This window comes from Seriola lalandi, unplaced genomic scaffold (genome assembly GCF_002814215.2).
Source record: "Seriola lalandi dorsalis isolate HSWRI2012SDOR001 ecotype SW California unplaced genomic scaffold, Sedor1 jcf7180002054736, whole genome shotgun sequence".
NCBI lineage: Eukaryota > Metazoa > Chordata > Actinopteri > Carangiformes > Carangidae > Seriola > Seriola lalandi.
In genome coordinates, this window is record NW_019525289.1 from 1,783,281 (window position 1) to 1,803,653 (window position 20,373).

Here is a 20,373-nt window from a genome sequence, read left to right on the forward strand (position 1 = left end):
TTATACGTTGCCTTGGACTAAATTGTCTTTTAAATTAAAAAATTTGAATATGTGAATATATGTTATCTTTCAAATTAGTTGAGCTGCTGTACAATCTTTCCACATACCCCTCCAATTAACGTACCCCCATCTGTGATAGTTTATATTTTTGATTTTATAATGTTGGTAACTGAGCAGTGATTAAAGCCGGCATCCACTCTCTTAATTCGTATAATTTGTAGCTATTAAAATGAGAGAAATCAAGCTATTCCTGTTTTTGCTGAACCCGAAAGGCTCCAGTTTAAGTAACCACTAATTTGAAGCATTGTGCTGTTCTTTAAAAAGAAGCCAAATTAGTTTCTACCTTCACAGTTTTAAGCAGCAGCTCCTCTCACACGACTTGGCCCCTGTCGGCCTCTTGAGTTTCATGCGGATATATTTTTTGCCTGGACACAAAGAGATGGAGGGATTAAGGACACTGAGAAACCTTTCAGAAACCACAGCTCCCTGGAGAGCAGCACAAAGCAGGGAGGCTGAGTGAAGGGGAAAAAGGGAAAAAAAAAAAAGCAAGGAAGACAATTGGTCCTATAACCTGGTTTTAGGTGAGAGGGCATTTGCCTGCTTTCATTGTGTAACACAACACACACACATACTCAGCCTCTTTCTCACATGGACACACAATCCTACTCAACATGCGTCAGGTCCATTTTATTATCATTTTATTTCCTTATTTTTTCATTCATGATATTGTACTGCTTCACCTCCGTAGGGAGCGTTGCTGCCTCTGCTCTCCGTTTTCGTTCTCTTTGCCATCTTGATGGTTTTCCCTCGTGAGATACATCAGTGACAATTCCATTCGATGTGGGACTCTTCAGATGGTATAAGGCAGGAAGGAGACAGGAAATTTCATATAGTATAAATCTCTGTCTTTGTCTGTCTTGGATCATGACTGTCACAACTACATTTATTTTGCCTTGTACAACTGCCAAGTACAGTATCTACTGTACTGTAAGATTGTTGTTGCTGCAGACAATGCTTTTTGCCGATCACTTCACGGTTGAGAATCCTTTCGCTCATTACAATTTCACTAATCCAGCCATTAGGAAACATGCTCTTTTTGATGAGAATTGCTTTTTTAACACCATTGAAAAGGCAGCAAAACAATAAATCCAGCACGTGACTGGTAATGGCTTTAGCGTCACAGACATTTGACAAAGCTGCTTTTACTTTGGATGCTATGAATGATTTTGAGGCTAAATTTCAGAGGGAAATTTGGTGAATAAATAAAGTGAGGTTGAATTAGAGCTCAACAATAAGGTTGAAATTATAATATTAATAATGTTTTCTCTTTATTACTTCTACTTCTTTGTAATTTATATATTTATTTTCTCAAACCTCTCACAAACAAACTGTACATAATCTCTGTTTCCCATTATCATATTATTGATTTTTGCTTTATATCACAAAATGAGAAATCTAGGCCGAACATACATTCAATAATCAAATCAATACTCAGTGTTTGTGTGATCCACAGAGTTGTCTGACAACTAAACGACTTAGTTTTTAATTAATATTTGCTGTGAATCAGTAATTTAATTTAACAGGACTTATTGAAATGATAACACAAAATCATCATTTCATTACTTTATGAGGCGTTTGAATCTCAGATGGAGCAGGTTGCCCATTAATTGTGGCCATATGTTTAAGTGTCCTTCAGCAAGACATTGAACCCCAAATATCTCCTGATGGGGTGATTTGAAACAACTGTGTGAGATGTAACCATGATACGATTCCAGCTCAAGTCTGCAGACTATACGGTGGAATTATCCCAAATCTCCAGGTTAATATGATTATGATTCGTTAGATTTATTTGCATGATATTACTTAAATACGTGCTCTGTTTTGATCGTGTTTTTAAAGCAATTCAATTCATTTTTAAGACTTAATGCAGCTCAAAGAAAGCTAATGTGGAGTCTGTCTGGTGAAACTATGCTCACATCTTGCTCATGTTTAAGTGAAAAGTAAGAGAGATGAGAGATGAATTGCAATATTGTCGACATATCTTACCTGAAAATTTAATGCTGTCTAATTGTGATATAAACGCTGAAGATGTAAAATAGATGTCAACATACCTTAAATTATGAAACATTTTGTTAATGACAGCATCAGTTTGGTTATTGTAATTGGATATTTCTCTCTTATTCAAATGTATGAATTCTACTTACTCAGAAAAAACATATTTCACAAAGTCATATCTACATTTATAGAAGATATATAATTTGTCCCTCTAATACTTCAATTTTTGGACATTATGCTACCTTGTGATGCAACAAACACTTCCTGTTTACAATGTTCATCGCTCTTGACTACACACCCATTTACACATTATTGAAGTCTTTACTTGCCGAGACGTTCTTTACGTTTTAATGCTGCAAACTAGCTAGGAGTTACTAAGAGCATAGGGAGGACTTTACAGTACATTCAAACTCAGTTATGGATTTATGAAAAGCTGGTGCAACTTAGTCCACGTTTTCAACCTTTTTGATGATGTTTGGTCCCATGTCATCCAGTAATTTTCTGCCAATTTCTTGCCACAATGCATGTGAAGCAGCCCAACAGTGTCAGCCAGTACAAACTCATGTTGTTTCCTCAAACATCGCTCAAACCTACAAAAAATTTTTTTTAAATTCTACTCGAGATAGAACATTTCGGTAGATACCAAAAGCGTGAAGTTTAAAATTTCAGGAAATTTCTATAAAATGATGCTCAAGACACCAAGAATATTTCGATGTTTCCAGAAACAGTCTTGGGTTTGATATATAATGTGTACATATGGTGCTCATTCAGGGAGCGAAGGCGATGTTAAGGGGTATTTTGCTACTAGGGCTGGGTATTGTTCAAAAACTTTCGATCCCGGGACTGATTCCAATACCTTTGACGATTCTTACCAATACTTTTTCCAATACCAGTTTAATGAAATCCATTTAACAAAAAGAAAATTACAATACACATTACGGCCCAAATTTTAGTTTTACTTGTATTTTTAAGTTCGGTCTCTTTACACACTCAAACATATGTGTGTAAATAAACAGCCAATCTGTGGATCTTGGTGCTTATCGACTCACTGACGCTGATGAGATTTACTCATTTACTCCTTAGGTATTGAATGACAAAACGTTTTTCAATCCTCAGTAGTATCAAACCAACAAATTCAGTCGGTTTGTGAAAGTATCGAAGTTTGATGCACTATTTTCTTCTGGTTATTCTTTTATCTCACACTCACACAACCTGTCATTTTCTCGTCTCTTCTACCACAGTTTTTTTTTATTATATGTAACTAAGTTCAACCAAATCAAACTAAGCAGTTTTAAGCCACTCTACAGCCACACACACTTTCTTTCCAAACGTCTGTCACACACTCACAGAGCCCCTCTTGCACACTGTCAGTGAATATTGCAGCAGTAAAAAAGGCAGCGCCTTGCTAAAGCCTTGATCCCTCTTACTTCTAACAGGATTTGACCCTTAAGACCTGGAGCATGACCCTCATCTGCTGCAGTTCCATCATCCTGTTTAACATACACTCTCACTATTGTCCTCCTAACTTACACACACACAGTTTCACACACACACATTTTGGAGGCCCTGACACACATGCATGGAAACATTTCAGGGCCCGAAACCACCGTCCTCCCACATGCACACACATACACTCACACATGCACCCACTGCACTGTATGATGTAACGCCGCATAATTTTACGCATAACACACAACTTGATGGATCCAGTTAAATGTGAATTGCGTACAATTGCTCCTGGCGCTCCAAAAAAAAAAAAAAAGGGGGAGAGAAATAAGGAGATGACAAGGGATGGAGAGAAGGAGGGTGATGGAGAGAGGTGGTGGTGAGGGGTGGGTGGGTTAACTCGCTTGGAGAGGATGATACGACTGAGTGAGTGAGAAAGAGAGATGAAGAGGGAAGAGAGAGAGGCAGGGACGAGGAGAGGATGCAGGGAGACGAAGGAGAGGAGAGATTGAGCAGGCAGCTAAGCACCAGATTAAACTCTGGGGTCGTCAGCTGTAAAACAAACAGTCCTTTTAGCGGGGATCAAATCCCGACTTAACCCCCCACCCCCCACCCCCCCTTCATCACCACCACTCCCTCCCCTCTCATCCTCCTCATCCTCATCCTCACACGCACCACACATACACACACACACAGTCCGTCACAGAGGAGATAATGGAGCTCGCTGAAGGAGGGGAGGGGGAAAAAAAAAAGAAAAGAAAAAAGGATGACAATCTTGGTGGAAAGCAAATTCCCGTCTCAGGGCCCGTTTTTGTGTGCCGCTACCTAAATTGCCCCTCAGGGAATGTGCAGTCTTATTATACCCAGGCAGAAGTCCTTCATTATATTCGTTTTTTTCCCCCTGCACTGCTTCTGTTGGTGTTAGCCCGGGCTAATATCTGGCAGAGAGACAGTGAAGAGTAAATAAGGCAGAGGAGGGAGTTTTCCCTTCCCAATTCAGTGTTTATATTACATCTTTACAGTAATATTCCCCTGACAGCGCTGCTCGCCTCAATATTCAGCCCGTTTGTTTAAATCTCTCTTCCTGTCATCTGGGTGTGGATGCTGCCTGGGCGGCTCCATCAGTCCAAAGGCTCAATTTCCAAACTGTCAGCTCTTATACTCAGTGTGAGGCCTCTTCCTTTTGTTGTGGATGTGTGTTTTGTGCGTTGTGTGTGTACAAAGAAATGCCTCTGTGAATCCATGAGCAGCAGCAGTGTCTTTTATTGTGTGCAACAACTTGTACTTCTGTCTTTGAGGAGACCAATTTCCGATTGTGGTGGTTGAATGAGAACATTTTGGGGAAGTGAGGATGTTTTTGCTGGTGCTCTCAGACTCAAATTGAGGGTTTTTGGGGTTGAAGCACCTGAAAATGTTTGACAAAACAATGTTGATGCTCTGGAGTTGCACGTTCTAGAGCTTTCATCCACATCACATGGCCTTCATCAGCAGATGAAGTTGTCGTGTAAGTATAGATTTTCTGACGTCTTGTGTTATTTTTGGTCCATGTTGCTTTGGAAGTCGAGCTTAACAACCGAGGGAACAGCTTGTTATACAACTTTGCAACTGAGCAAACTTCATCTGCTAATGAAGACTGTGTGACTGCGGTGAAAAGCTCCGGAACAAGCAACAAAGACGAACCTGAGTGGAGATTTTGTTATTGTGTCCAAGGTTAAGAAGGAAGTCTGAGGCTCAACCTTTTCTTCTTTGTAATATTAAATCAAGATGAAATTATTAGTTTCAGTATTTTTTTTTTTTTTCAGTCATTTAAGTTTCGGTTGTTGCCAAATATTTAATGGCTGCAGCTGCTCAAATGTAATTAATTCTTGCTTTGATAAACTCAGTATTTTGGGGCTTTGGACTGTTGGTAAAACAAAACAAACATGAAAACTTCTGGATGTTGTGATGTTTGTTTTTCACTCCTTATTGACATTGTATAGAGAAAACAACCAATTGATTAACGAAGAAACTAATTGGGAGCATTAATTAACACTGAAAATATTAATTCATTGCAGCCTTACTGTTAAATATTTGTGATTAAACAAGCAAAAATAAAACTAACAGCATCCTTCATTATGGCTAATCTGCTTCGTCAGGACTGTGGTTGAATTAATGATGTCACCATTGCAAATACACAGCCAACAACTGTCTTTAGATTGGGATAGTTATATTGTTACATTTTTAGGCAGGTAAAAGTGTATTTGGGGAAATATTGTTTACTTAATGAGATAGTTTAAATCAAATTAGCTGTTGACTGTTTCATTTAAGCGAAGTCTTTGCATGGCTGTTTGTGTTCACGCAACATTTAAAGTATTAGTTTCACATTTTGGGAAATATTCTTAAGAGTCATATGAGAAGATTGATACTTGATTGATAAGATTATTCATGAATTTCCCCCTAAATGTGTCGTGAATGTTTCTTGACTAACACGTGTTTATCTGTCAGCTCTTCTTCATCTGTTGCTGCCAATAACAGTTAGAGCACATAACTCCCACTACAGCCACAAGTTAAGACTTTTACATTGTTGTTTGTGTTAATTAATGAGCCTTAAGCCGGGCAGACGCTGTATGGATTCCCTGAATCGGTCACCCCTGAGTAATTTTAGAAGTGGGCTGAATTTCTGCCAGATTGGTTGTCGCTCGACGTGTAGTTTAATGGGGGTCACGGTGCCCGATTAATCACCTGGACGATCAGTGATCTGGCTCCCAGACAATCGGATAGATTTTTGGCATGATGGAAATTTTGGTCAGCTGTCTTGCAGTCTGATTTCCCACATGGCTGCGCTCAAAATATCTGCTATAAATTGTAGAGAGCTGTGGAGTAGTATTTTACATCTTGTGGCTAAATCTGTAGTTTTGAGTTTTGCTGTGAAATAAACTTCGCTGGAGAACAGAAAGAGTAATGTCTGCATCTTCCAGCCATCTACAGCTCCGTATAATTCTTTTGAACACCGTCATGTTGTCAGAATAAACCTTATTGGAAATGTCAGTGGACAAATGAAACTGGGGGCTCCATGCCTATGTGAGCGCTGCTTAGTGGACAGTCGATTGACCCGTACCGTGTGAGCAGAGAGACTGAAAGTTCTGGCCCTGCAGAAAAATGTGTAGTGTCAGTTCACACACATACAACGACAGTAAAATCATTCAGCATCTGTCCAGTTTTGTCAATAGGAGTATGTTTTATCTTCCTCTGTTTATAGTCTATATGCTAAGCTAAGCTAACTGCGCTTACATGATGGTTAAAGGACCACACTGGTGTTTTAGCTGTTCTTTCTGTGTATTTTCATATTTGCTTATGAAACCAGTGTGAACTGAGTAAATCCATCACAGTGAACATCAAACCTGCTTTATTTGTTTTTTTTACACTGTTACTACAAAACAACGATATAACTGACCATAATTAATGCGCACTAAACATCCACTTACACGACTCAAGCATGTTTCAAGAGTCTACTAACTGGTTTTCATAGCAAATGGAAATTAATGGAAACTAATGGCCCCTTGCGCAGCATGGAAACTCCACAGCAGTGTGAGCAAAATCATCATCAGTGATGTAAAATTTTCTAAATGTAAAGTAAATGGACTGAAGCATGCAAAATCACTGCTGCAGTCTATTAAGATTAAAGTTAGAAGCAAGGGAGTGAATGATATCAGAGTCCTCACAAGTGCAAGAGTTTAAGTATATAAATATTAGTCTGTGTGTGTGTGTGTGTGTGTGTGTGTGTGTGTGTGTGTGTGTGTGTGTTTGGTTGGTTGTGACCCAGGGTCCCTGGGCTGCTAAAAGCACAACATTCAACTCAATTAGCAGCATGCATAATTGATAGCTGTCTGGGAGAGTATTTGTATTTACACTGGAATTAAAAGCCTCCGGTGTCAGCTATCACATCTGGGGGACGATAAGTGTGTGTGAGTGTGAGTGTGTGTGTGTGTGTGCATGTTTTTGAGCATGGCAGGAATGTATAGGGATGCATGTATGTCATAAGCCTAAATGGATTACTGCTGGAGGCTTTTCTTTCTGTCTCCTTTTCTGCTGCAGAGAGAAAACTAAATCACTGCTAATCCACCTACAAACGCAACAATACACACACGCACACACAAACACATTCACACACACACATACACACACACACACACAGTGAGTTTTACTAAAGCACAGAATTAACTTGTAACCCACTTCTCACTGAAAAACTTTGTGACACATATTAGACTCCATTAAGCTATGCAGCTATGACAGATTAGCTATGCTGTAAAAATTTACAGTAAGACTTCTGATCCAATAACAGAGTTCTGGTAATAATACCAATAATACCATTTTCTTCTCGATACTACAGTTGAAGAAATATAAACATGTTTCTTTACAAAACCTTTCTACTAAACTAAAGAAGCCAACAATGATCTCAAATGTTAATTGAGGATTTTGGGAAAAACGCTTATTTGCTTTCTTCCTCGATTTACATAAGGTAATTGATACCATTATTGTGTGAAGGGAAAATATGAAGCTGCAACCAGCGGTTAGGTTAGCTTAGCATGAAGAATAAGCTAGCCCAGCTCTGTCCAGTCATTATCACCATGAGTTTGCAATGAAACTCCAGAAAGTGTGGCCAATAATTTGTCCGGGTTTTTGTACAGTTTTGAAAAATGTGATACGAGTGTGATATATACGAGTTCATGAGGTTTTAAAGGTGCTGGTAGGTGGATTTTGTCACCTTTGGACAGCGCCACGCTAGCCTTTTCCGGTCCTTATTGCTAAGCTAAGTACGCGGTTGCTGGCGGTAGCTTCCTGTTTATTTCACAGTTATGAGAGTGGTGTTAATATCCTCATCCAACAACAAAGAAAAAGAATCAGCTCATCTCTGAAAATGTTGAATTCAAACAGAAGCAGTCATATAATTTTGCTTCAATAAAAATGTCCTCTTTTAAAAAGGAAAAGCAACCGACATTATCAATATAAATAGTCTTAACTCATACCTGTGTTTATACTTAAAATACTTGATTGCGATAAAAATGAAAATTCCGTTCATACTTTTACTTGTAAATCAACACGGTTGCATCTGAAACTTAATTATAACTTTTACTTCCAGTATTTTGCAACGTTTGGATTTGAGATCGTTTTGGAAAAAGCAGCCTCTTTTGAATGTAAAATTATAGTGTACTGAAATCTAAAATGTTTTTCTATGCCCAAAGTTTAAAAAAATGTCCCCCTTGAAGAAGATTTAATGTGGCATTAAATGTGCTATTAGAATTTCCTGCACAAATGACCATCAAAGGATGAAGATATTTCATTACGTCTCATCTAAATGTGTAGAATTTAAAAGCATCACGACTTGGTAAGAAGTTTCTCCTCTAGAGATACAGGCTGCAGGAATTCATCCTCAGTTTCACTGGAGTGACACAGGCACTTGAGACTGGAGTAATTGAGGGACAGTCAGCAGGACGTCAGCTCGAGCAAAATGTGTCACCGCTGCCTCCGCCACTAACAGCCTCCTGAGCCTGTGCGGCAGAGTATTGAACAGCCTGTTGACCTTGGAGAAAGTCACCCCTTGTCGAGTGAAAAGCAGCTGTAGTGGAATAAAGTGTGGCTCTGGTATTGAGTTCATCACCTCTTTGATTCAGCAAAGGAAAAACCTCCAGTCACCTTCACTCCACTCAATCATATCTCCCCCCTCGGCTCGCTGTAATACGCTCCAATCCTGACGTGGAAGAAAAGCACCTTCACCTATTTCATCCCAGTTTGGTTTTTTTCTTTTTTCCTTTAGCTGATGTCAGGTCGAACCCTTTACACCCTCACTTGTAATGATGGTCATCTAAACTTATTCTACTGTTGGCTTTTTCTCTTTCTACACTCATCACTACTCCTTTATATAATTATTATAAATATTCCCAGTCACATGTAGGGCTGCAAATAAGGTTTCTAAATCAATCTTGCAACTGTATTTTTTCATTATCAGGAAAAAGTGATTAAAGCCTCTCATAATTTCCCTGTCCATGTCATTGAATAAGGCCTATTTGCTTTGTCTGAATAAATAAATGTAAGTTCTGTTCTTTGCTTCAAATTTAAATATTTTTGCTTGATTAATGATTAATGACAAGAAGAGCTGAAAAATTTAGTGGATTAATCTATTCATAGATTGGCAGAAAATTATTATTATCGATTCATCGTTTCGGGTCATTTTTCAAGCAAAAACACCAAAAAATTCTCAGATTTTGATGCCAAGTCAAACATCCACTTTAACTTGTCTCAACGCTCTGTGTGACTTACATTGAGAAGTGGGACTATTTTTCTCAAAGACTTGATCAATGTAATCAGCATAAGATGTTTAGTTTTGACCTAGTCTCCCTAATTCTGGGATGGAGGGGTGGGGGGGTAGAGATGGAGGGATGTTACAGGAGAGGGGAGGGGAAGGGAGTTGGGGGGAGGGCAGTGTGGGGGAGTGTGTGGTTGGGGGGGAGATGAGATAGAGGGTTTAAGATTCGGTCCATCCATCCTTCAGTCCTCCCAGACTTGAAGTGGGGCCGACAGACAAGCAGATCATTGTTATTCATCTAACGAAGCCTTTTCCACTCCTGCTCAAATCAAGGTAACACGACCAATTGAATTATTATTACACTTACACCGGAGCCTTTAATCAGCCCACTCTTTGTAAACGAGATGATTGTAAGGGAGAGTTCTTGTTAGTGATTAGTTAAATTAGACGTGAAAGTCTACTTTGAAAATCACCTCTCTGTCGACCCTTTTGTGCTTGACTGGCATGATGATTTCAACTTTTTTTTTTTTTTTTTTTTTTTTTACTCATTAGACTGACGGTGCACTTAGATTTGCATATTTAGGGACACAGCTGATTCTCTTATCCAGTAGAATGAGCTTTAATTTGTAGTTAAGCAACAAAACAACCAATAAAAAGGAAAGGGAGGGACACACACACGAGAGCCAGTGTTTGTATTGAATTGCACAGGAAACACTCTTATTGGAGCATGACTGCATTTTTTTTTTTTATCCTTTTCTCGTGTTTTAATTTGTCATCTGTTTATTTCTTTAAGTTTCTGTCTATGGGCAAAAAGCTCTGGCTCAGCATTCCTGGTTTCCTGATAATGTCCCTGTGACCCTGCAGTGATCCTGTGTGAGTGTAGTGCTGCATGGGAGAAGGAAATAAAATAAGAGCAGAAAAAGGGGAGACATGGTTGGTTTTTTGTTGTTGTTGTTGTTGTTGTTGTTGCTGTTGATAAGAGGATATTACAGCTCATGGAAGAGGGCTTATAGGAGAGGAGACATCATTCAGTGGGGGAAAAGGGTTATGTGAAGCACTTCTGGAAGAGATGAGTTTTCAGCCTTCCAGGGAAGATGGTGGGTGTCTCTACTGCTTCGAATTGCCTGGGAAGGTCATCGCATCCGTGGGTGGATGATGTGTGTGTGTTTATGGGATGAAATTACAGAAAGAAATATAGAAAAATACTAAACAGGCTCTGCAGGGAAAAAGATGCTTTGACACAATTATTTTACTGCGAAAGGTTCGGACTTGCTCTAATCAAATCAGCTGATGCCTCAGTAAATGTAATTCCAAGCGCATCATGAACTGACAATTATACTGATATTGATGCAATATAGAGTCTGGAGATTGTCTTTGTTCTGGGTTTAGATTTGTCATTAAATTAATATGTGTGAACATGATTTAATCGTATAAGTGACACTGGGAGCAGAAGCTGCTGCAGTCAGTTACCGTACATTGGTGCTTTGTTGTGATGGCTAATTTAACACCACATAACAGCTAATTGAAATTTCTTTTGAGCAGTTTTTTTCCTCCCTCTTTTCTCACCTCTCTGACTTCACCGTGATGATGATGATGATGATCATAGTGATGAAGAAACCACAAATGATGTGTTTTCAGATGCAGTGCAGCTGTAGCTCTTCGGCCGGACCACTTCCATCGCCTTACTGGAGTAGAAGTAAGACTGTGCGTGTGTGTGCGTGTGTGTGTGCGTATGAGTATTCATCTTGATTATTTACATGAGTGTGGGTTGGTATTTGTGTGGGAGAATTTTTCGTTTTTATGTAAGAGTTATTATATATTCATTCTTTGCAGTGTGCGTCTGTCTGTGTTACAGCACCATGATAAAAATAGTCATGACAAACAAAGCAACAATAAACATGTCACCCCTGACAAATGATGCAGTCTCCTTCATAACAAATCAGCAAACAATATTCTGAGTTGCCCTGTTCCGACCTCTGATTTTAGCCCCCACTTTGGCACAATTGTTGTAATTTGTATTTACTTAAATGAACTTAAATCAAAGCAGCGATGGTCCCTACATTGTACGGAGTTTCAGGGGCGATTAAAAATAGTGATTTTGTTTATTTCTCCTGATCACAAAGTCAGGTCGTTTTCATTACAAAATTATTGTTCCTTATCACACGAAATTCAATTCGTTTATTCGTTTACTCGTGGAGAGCTGAGAGAGATTTATTTTTTCGATACGATGCCACGCTGAGCGCAGAGTCTCTCAAAATGTTTAAACAAGACTCAAGATTTCCATGTGAAATTCCACTTTTGTTTCATAAGCTAAACCGAGTAAGCAGGGTGTGAGGTGCATGTTACCAAAACTCAGGAATGTCACGGGATGTAACGAGATGTCATCGCAGGTATCTCCTCTGCAGTGAGAAATGTAAACCTCTGTAACAGAGAATCACGTTGTGAACGCAGCGTAATGAGCTTGAAATTGTTTTCTCATAATGAAGGAATGATTAGTTTGTGCTCACAGGAACGCAAAGCTTCTTGATCACAGGAAGAAGACGGGTAAATAATTACACATGCACTCTTCTGTCACCCGAGATAGTGTTTTACATCACATGTCTTGTTGAGGTGTATATTTAGCAAAAAACAAAACAAAACATTAATTAACAACAATTAATTTTTTGTGCTGAGTGGTAAAATGTTTCATTTTCCTAATTTCCCAAAAAATAGACATGTGTGAGACATTTATGGACAAACTGGACAAATGGACATATACAGTAGCTGATGACAACTTTATGTAACGTGTACAGTAGTTTATATCTAAAACTAAAAATAGCTTGTGTGAGATGAATCATTTCCCAGGGTTAGGGAGTCTGAAGGTTAGTCTCAGAGGTCATGAATGTGTACAGTTGGTGAAACAACCAATCATCTAAGGTCGCACTGACGACTTTATGCAAATATGCAGGTTAAAAAATGTTCTATAGTGGATATTTTATGCCTGTATTAGACAGTGGCTCTAATACAGGCATAAAATAACCGCCTAAAGTAAAGTACTTCTAATAACAGGTCAAGGTTTTGGGAAATGCACAAATTCAGTTTCTTGCCATGAGTTAAGACGAGAAGATCAATATCACTCTCATGTTTCTTCATCTCCACTAAGAGACAAACAGCTAACCTGGCTTCTTCCGAAGCAAACAAAATCCACCCAGCAGCTCCTCTAATACTCACTAATTAACAGGTTATGTCTTGTTTGCTGAGCTGCATCATATTTACCATACAGACGTGAGAGTGGTATCGAGCTTCTCATTAAATTCTCACCATGAAGGCACATTCTGTAAGTGTATTCCCCAAAATGTCAAATTGAACCTCTTACTGCCTCCTGCTTCAGCAGAATTTGATTTGTGGTTTCCAGAGAACATGCATCCAACTGACAAATAAATGAAAAAATAAACGTACAGGCAGGAGCTCATCTCCTGGGTTTCCCTCCGCCTGTTTTTATGCAGATTTTCAATTTGAGTGGAAATGCTGGAAATAAGTTTAAAAAAAATCTCCAAACATCATAAAAATGTTTTTACACTTGTCTGAGGTGGAAGAATTGGTGTATTTATAAAAACAAAATGCTACAAATTCTACAATGGAAAAAGACGTATTGAATAAATCATGACGTACATGAAGCATGTTACGTTCACTGAAGCTTCTGCTCGACCAAAAGTAGCGGGGGGAGACGAAAACAGATCCGTGAGGAGATTCTAAGATTCTTCAAATTAGTAGATGAAATGCCATAATTCTATCATGTTTTTTCTTTTTCACCATTTGAGGTTTTTACTGGGGTTGTTTTTAATTGTGTCATCTTGTTGCGCCCTCTTCTTCTGCTGGTATTCTGCTTTACTCCCGTATCCAACTGGAGAGTTAGCGCCACCAGCTGTTTATCTCAACCAAATATTAGCACAACAGTAGTGGATGCGCATTAATTAGCATTTTTCCTTTTGCGATTTTCTTTGAAATTCAGTTCAAATTTGTTCTACATTTGGATGGAAACCCACAAGGAGTAATTTTGACAATACTTCCTCTTGTGTCTCCAGCAGTGCTGTTCCCCGACTGGGCCTACAAGCCGGCCTGGTCTCCAGGCTCCAGACAAGTACAGCTCTGGCACTTCTTGCTGGAGCTGCTGGGGCGGGGCGAGGGCGGGGCCATCGGCTGGGGAGGGGAGTGGGGCGAATTCGTCATACGGGACCCTGAGAGGCTGGCCAGGCTGTGGGGGGAGAGGAAGGGCAAACCACACATGAACTATGACAAGCTCAGCCGGGCGCTCAGGTAATTCAAAATAAACCAGTGAAGTTGTTATATTCATTGTGACGTGCGCATATGCACTGTGCACATAAATAACTATGAGTTACAGCTCTTTAAGTGTGAATGTGTGAAATCATATCTCCGTGCAGCTTCTCCCTCAGGCTGATGCTGTAAAAATAAAAAAAACACACACTCCCTAACATATGCTGTCAATTTAAATTCTGAAAATCTAAAAAAAAAACAAACAGATGCAACACACGTCGTTTTTATCCGAAGTGCCCGACAGCAACGTTCAGCGCATACCATAAACATACAGTCAGTGTAGTCTGACACAGGAAACATTTCATTTCCAGATACTACTACAACAAACGCATCCTGCACAAGACCAAAGGGAAAAGGTTCACCTACAAGTTCAACTTCAGCAAACTCATCCTGGTGAATTACCCAGGATACCCACCACCGCCCGGCCATCAGGTCATTACCACACCTCTACATCTCATGTCACAACTTAAAGGATCTCACTGTGTGGGACACTGGACTCTTGCTCATTTTTATTTTTAAGTGTCATTCCAATCATCCCCTAAACTGTTATTTGTCCAGTTTCCAAAAACATGGATGTGGTCCTTTAAGAAGAGTTTTATTCCACAACACTTTGAGAAAAAATAATTACCTTAACACTGTTATTTAATATTTAAAAACTTACCCAACTTTAACAGAAACAATTACTTCAGCTTTATCATTTAATACGAATTTGACTGACTTGAATAGAAATCATTAGTGAAACTTTATCATTTAATATAAAATTGACCAACTGACTGATCCTCTTATGTCGAGGGGAGACAGTGTGTTTAAGTTATATCACATTCACAGGCAAAGCAAGGGCTTAGGTTACCTACTGTTCTTTAGAAAGCACCATACTTTTTTTTTTTAACTATATGATTAATGCTGTACGAGTAGGGAAGAGTATAGGGATGTGCTGTGTCTGGTAATAGTAGAAAAGCGCTGTATAAGTGCAGTCCATTTAAAAATATACGGTTGGCTTTTGGAAATGGAAATCCTAGTCAGTAATAAAACTCTTAATGTCATACGCTGTAATTAAGTTGTTAACATTTTCAGTTTTTAATGAAAGTGTTCAAAATATCAGGAACACCTTCCTGCTGCAAAGGTGACTAATGTGTTAATCATCCTGTATTTAAGTGTTTAACGTTTCTGCCGCCTCTCAGCCTCATCATCTTTGATCTGCAGTATATTTAATAAGTCAAACAAACAGTAATAGATCCGAAACTTCACCTGGTGTTCTTAATATTTTGCTCACATGTGCTGTACTGAAAGATTCATGTTCCCATCTCAAACATCCCTCCATCTCATCCTCCATGCATTCACCCCACCACCCCACCCCAGCTGGCACAGAGTGGTGCTCTTCCCTTCCCTCTCCTCCCCGCTGACAGTGGCCTTCCTTTGTGTGGAGGAGCAGGGTCAGTGATGGACAGAGGTAAGAACGCACCGGTCAGTGGTTCACTTCCCCTGTGCAGCAGGTAGGCCACATGAACCAGGTCCAGAGTCTGCCAACAAAGTAAACCCTCTCTGTGGCACCCGATGCATCGCCCATTGTTTCACGCATTAATACACACATGCAGACACAGTTTTAAAAAAGGTTATAATTTTCCTATAATAGCTGGGCATTGTAGTTTTTATCACATGAGTTAGTAATTGTTGGGGACTATTTTCAGCAGCGGATTAATACACATTTGGTATTCTTGTGAGTATTTCCAGCAGCAGGATGATGAAGCTCTATGGCACAAAGCTATTTCAGGGGTTTGGCTACATAGACAGTACTTGTGTTAGTAGGATCAGTTTGGTCTTTTCATGCAACTTGATTGATTGATCTTTGATTTATTCACCTATAATTTTGCTGTTCTAATTTAGGGAAAACACCAAGAAGAACACGATCACTTTTTCAGTTCTCCATCTTCCTCACATTCAATTAGTTTGTCATCACATAACTCACATTTAAATGCTTTATGCTGCAGATTTTTTAAACTCCTGAGGTCAAGAATGTGCTTTCACATTTGAGATTTCTTTTTATTTAATTACTTTTTACATTAAAATGTCAAATATATGCAAGTTATTTTATACTGCATCAGATAACAAGGTCAAAAAGACAGTTTTCATTTTACTCTGAATGACGTTACCTTGATTTTATTCAGCGCTTGAGGTTCCTTATGGAAAATTGTTTTGTTATGTTAATTAATGAATATTGATAAATGAAGCTCTTGTTGTCTTCTCCACATGTCTGTGTGGGCACCATGAAACATCACGAAGGAACAGTTTGTGACTGATTCGACTCTCTCTGTTCCCTGACAGTGGTCCAGCCTGTGCCTCACCCCTTCTTGCTCCCGTGCTGCCTCCCTAAGCCCATCCCAACGCCCCGGGCTCTCCACGGCCCCTTCCCCTTCATCTCTGCCCCTGCACGTCCAGGGGCCAACCTGAGGGAGCTGAGAGAGTCGGGCCTCCCACCTCTCACCTCGGCCCTCCATGGCAGCGCTAACGGCTGGCCACAAAAGAGCCCCGCAGGGTGGGATCTGAGCCACATCAGTCGAAGCCTGTTCGGTGGAGTGAAGCAGACTGAAATTCAAGGAGAGGCGAGGAGAACGGGGAGTGACGCACACATGGGGGAAAGAGAGTGAAGAAGAGGAACAAACTACAACAGATGGACTGCTTTCCCTCCTCAAATCTCTCAAATACACACTCTCTTTGTGTCTTTTTGAGCTCATTGTAGAGTAGTTCATTATTCACTGCTGTGTGATTTATAATGCAGACTTTGTATTTATTGAGTTGGACAATGTTGTGTGTTTTTTTTTAATAGACATGTTGAGAAACCCGGCTTATCTTCTGTCAGTACTTCAAGCCTCAGTGGGGGAATTGCACTTGTAAACATTAACATCATGGCACTTGTGTTTGAGTAAATAAAGAAGTGCACTCAAGTTACATTATTCAGCTGTCTGTCTTGCATTTCATGAGTTCATGAAAATAATAAGAGCTGCATAAATGATGCATTCAAGCAGACACTGTGAAATTTTCATGAAGGGAGCCATCATAATCTTCTCTGCAGCATCAGGACCAGCCGTCGGCGTCTGCGGGTAGCACTCCGACACGGCAGGGGGCAGTAGCACCTTTGACATCCCACAAACTTTTCACGGCACCGCTTTTCCCGGGAGAGAAGGAGCGCTGAGATGTGCAAAAATTAAAGAGGTGCCACTCTGACAAGTTTTTGGGTACCATCAGCCTCAGCTTACTTGGGAAGCTGTAAAAATGTGATTTACTAATACAAGTATTTACTTTTGAGGCATTTTCTTTCATAGCGATACACCATATTATCACACTTCACTTTTATTTTCTGTGTCCATAAGAATGATACAATACACAAACAATATAGTTTTGGCAATATTATTTTTCAGTATAATATAACAATAGCCTATATCAGATCACCTAGCATAATGTAAGGATAGTTTTTCTACGGGTTTTATGTGTTTCTATGGTTTTTCAGTTATTTGGATAATATGTTTGCCATTTTCACCATATTGCTTTGTATTCGTTTCTTACTATGTGCCAAGTCAGCTGTACTAGGATAGCCAAAACCTGTCCAAGAAAAAAAAATAAGGGAATCATAGTGGCTAAATTTGCAGGCCAAAAACGGAGCCTGATTTTAGCTCACAAGTGAACCTTCTTGTCTTTCTACAATCTTTGGCTGAGGTGTAATTTTGGCGCCGAATATTCCAACTATTTTGTCATTCTGCAGCGCGGGACTTTGAGTTATCGTTCGTGGATGTTGGACCTGTGCTATATATTAACCATTAGTCTTAATTCATTGTCAGGTGAAGGAAGAGTTTAAAGACAACATGCAGCGCAGCATCGCGTAAGTAAAGTAACGACAGCCGGTAACAGTTTCTGTTTAGCTTACGAGGACGTAGCATTAGCTTGGTGACGTTTGGACCTGCATTAGCATTAACTGACTAAGTTCAGTATGCTAGGCGTCTTTAAAGCGCCTACAGAGGGTGTTAGCCTGTAAAGTGTCGCTGAGTTTTAGTGTTAGCTACATTACCTGTAAGTTAGCGTTAGCATACGTTGGTCTACAGCATCTGTTTTGGTGATAGGACTCAGTTTTTATCCAACAGTGCAGAGTGACCAAACTATTATCAAATTAAAGTCCAGGCAGAGAAAACCTTACTATATCGGTTGTAAAGGTTTTAGAATAACTTTGTGATCCTGTGATCATCTAGCATAACTCTCTGTAATGCGCACGAGGCTTGTTTTGTTACCAAACTATGATTCAAAGCTAGCTGCTCATTTTCAATTACCACCACTGCTTTGAATTAGTTACACACAGCTCGGCTGTGTTGTAATTTGCCAGCTGAGTCCAGTTTATTAAAGTGGAAATTAATTTTTTTGACTCTCAATCCTGCTAACACTCAGCTGTCTGTATCTGTTTGTCCTCTTCCATCAGCTCCTTCTTCCAGCCCAAGAGCAGAGACAAGGATATTCAGAAGAAAACTGCAGATGAGCCAGTGATAAAGTAAGATCATCTTACTTTTTAATCACTCAGAATTTGAGGTTATTGCAGTATGAAAGGGTTTATTATACCAGTCACAAGGATAGATGCACAGAAATCCATCAACTCCAGAAAATCAGGTCTATTTAGAGTTAAATTTGTCGCTGGTGTCACACACAAGTTAGAAAAACTCTGACACAGATGACTGAACTCACTGATTACAGGATATTAGTGCTACTTATTACAGCTGTCAGATTAGCTAAAAAATGAATGCATCATTGTCTATACAAATACTTAAAAATACCTGCATTTAATCCACAGACAGAAATATTATTTGAGATTGGCTGATATAGCTGTGGAGATACTGACTGTAAGCGCAGAAGTCAGTAAACATCATCAATGCATGAGCTAATTTTTTTTAAACACATTTTTGCACTGAGACCTCACTGACAGTTTGAGTGTGTGCAATTATCTTTGAATCACTCCGAATCTGAGATATCTGTTGCTTAATAAAAGTTTTTTGTGTCCAGTAGTTATTATCAAAAGTGATGATGAAAAGGGATAACTTCCGTTTCTCATCTTGAAGCTGCTTTGATGATAACTTGCTCATTATCTCTCCTCTGTATCATCTTTAAAGTATGTCTTAAAACTCACTTTAATACACTTGTCTTTGTGTAATGATCTTTTCTTCATTGCTTTTTTGTCTCTCTTTTATCACTCCTCCCTTGATTTTATGACGCAGTTGTTTTTTATATTGCTTTTTCTAAAGACTTTTATCCTTTTTTTGAATTCCATATTGTACAACCTTGTGGCGGTGTATATGAGGCTAATGGCTCTATTTATTTGAATTGCATGATGTTTTAACAGAGTGTCTGTGTTCATCCCCAGACCTGTCAAGAGTCCTCTCAAGGTGCAGAATGGTGCCGTTGAAACTGATTCACCTATCAAGAAGGTTGCCAAGCGCAGCCGTCAAATCCTGGACAGCGACGACGACGAGGCACCAATAGTTAAAGAGCAAGTTGCCACCAAAGGACAAGGAGACAAAGAAACCTCCAGTAAAAAAGAAAAGGTAAAAAAAAGTTTATCAGTTTGGACTTGGTGCAAAACAAATTGACATTTTGAAGGGATATTGTGTCAAAGAAACAAAGCAGAAATACTTAATATACGAATGCCCGATGTTATAATTGTAAAAGAAGAAATAACAGTAGACTTCCGTTTTCCTTGCACAATGTCAAAGTTATTCAAGCAACAGGTAACCATTGCAACATGCACAAGCAGGATATAATAAGACTATTAGAGCTCCTGTAGGCAGATCTGTGGATATTGTTTATTCAATGGAGGGTAAATACAGAGGTACAGTAATTGTATGTGTGACTCACAATGTTGAATGCATTCGTTAATAAGTCACATAATGAAAAGACCTGATTATCAGCTTTGGCTGTCGCTGAGCCACCTGTTGTTGTTTGATAAACACTTCTCTTTACCGCCCTGATCATTTTGTTTTGTAATATGTCAGTCATGTTTCATTATTTGTTCATTGAGGGAAGAGATTGTTACAGATGCATGATGTTTGTCACCATGACCGAACCTCCAAAACAATGATTACAATGATTTGAGCATTTTTCATGACTAAAGCCAAAGAGCAGCTCCACTGGAGATAAGTGCAGGGCAGAAACTAATGGTTATTTTCATCATTAATTGTTATTTTATTTTTTATTATTCATAAAATGTAAAACAACTGTGAAAAATGCCCACCAGTAGTCGAGGC

At 39.2% G+C, this 20,373-nt stretch overlaps 2 protein-coding genes across 2 annotated transcripts in view; both read left to right on the forward strand.

The window, feature by feature from the left end:
• The first annotated feature begins 11,422 nt into the window (after positions 1-11,422).
• LOC111668426 (ETS translocation variant 3-like protein) lies at positions 11,423-17,049 on the forward strand. Its single transcript, XM_087178834.1, has 5 exons — positions 11,423-11,480; positions 13,849-14,080; positions 14,410-14,530; positions 15,458-15,562; positions 16,429-17,049. The coding sequence occupies exons 1-5, from the start codon at positions 11,423-11,425 to the stop codon at positions 16,741-16,743; spliced, it is 831 nt and encodes a 276-aa protein (XP_087034960.1). The 3' UTR covers positions 16,744-17,049.
• A 758-nt stretch (positions 17,050-17,807) lies between these two features.
• The window catches only part of lig1 (ligase I, DNA, ATP-dependent), a 48,480-nt gene continuing 45,914 nt past the window's right edge, over positions 17,808-20,373 (forward strand). Inside the window, exons 1-3 of the mRNA XM_023424517.2 lie at positions 17,808-17,972; positions 18,561-18,629; positions 19,494-19,674. Of these exons, the coding sequence (XP_023280285.1) occupies positions 17,956-17,972; positions 18,561-18,629; positions 19,494-19,674 (267 nt within the window). The 5' untranslated portion in view covers positions 17,808-17,955. The remainder of the gene's footprint in view (positions 17,973-18,560; positions 18,630-19,493; positions 19,675-20,373) is intronic.

Bases quoted from the DNA above. Each gene is read 5' to 3' on its own strand.
- LOC111668426 (XM_087178834.1), top strand. From the start codon at position 11,423: ATGCAGTGCAGCTGTAGCTCTTCGGCCGGACCACTTCCATCGCCTTAC. The intron at 14,081-14,409 runs GTAATTCAAAAT...TTTCATTTCCAG, and splicing joins AAGCTCAGCCGGGCGCTCAG to ATACTACTACAACAAACGCA. The intron at 14,531-15,457 runs GTCATTACCACA...ACCCCACCCCAG, and splicing joins CACCACCGCCCGGCCATCAG to CTGGCACAGAGTGGTGCTCT.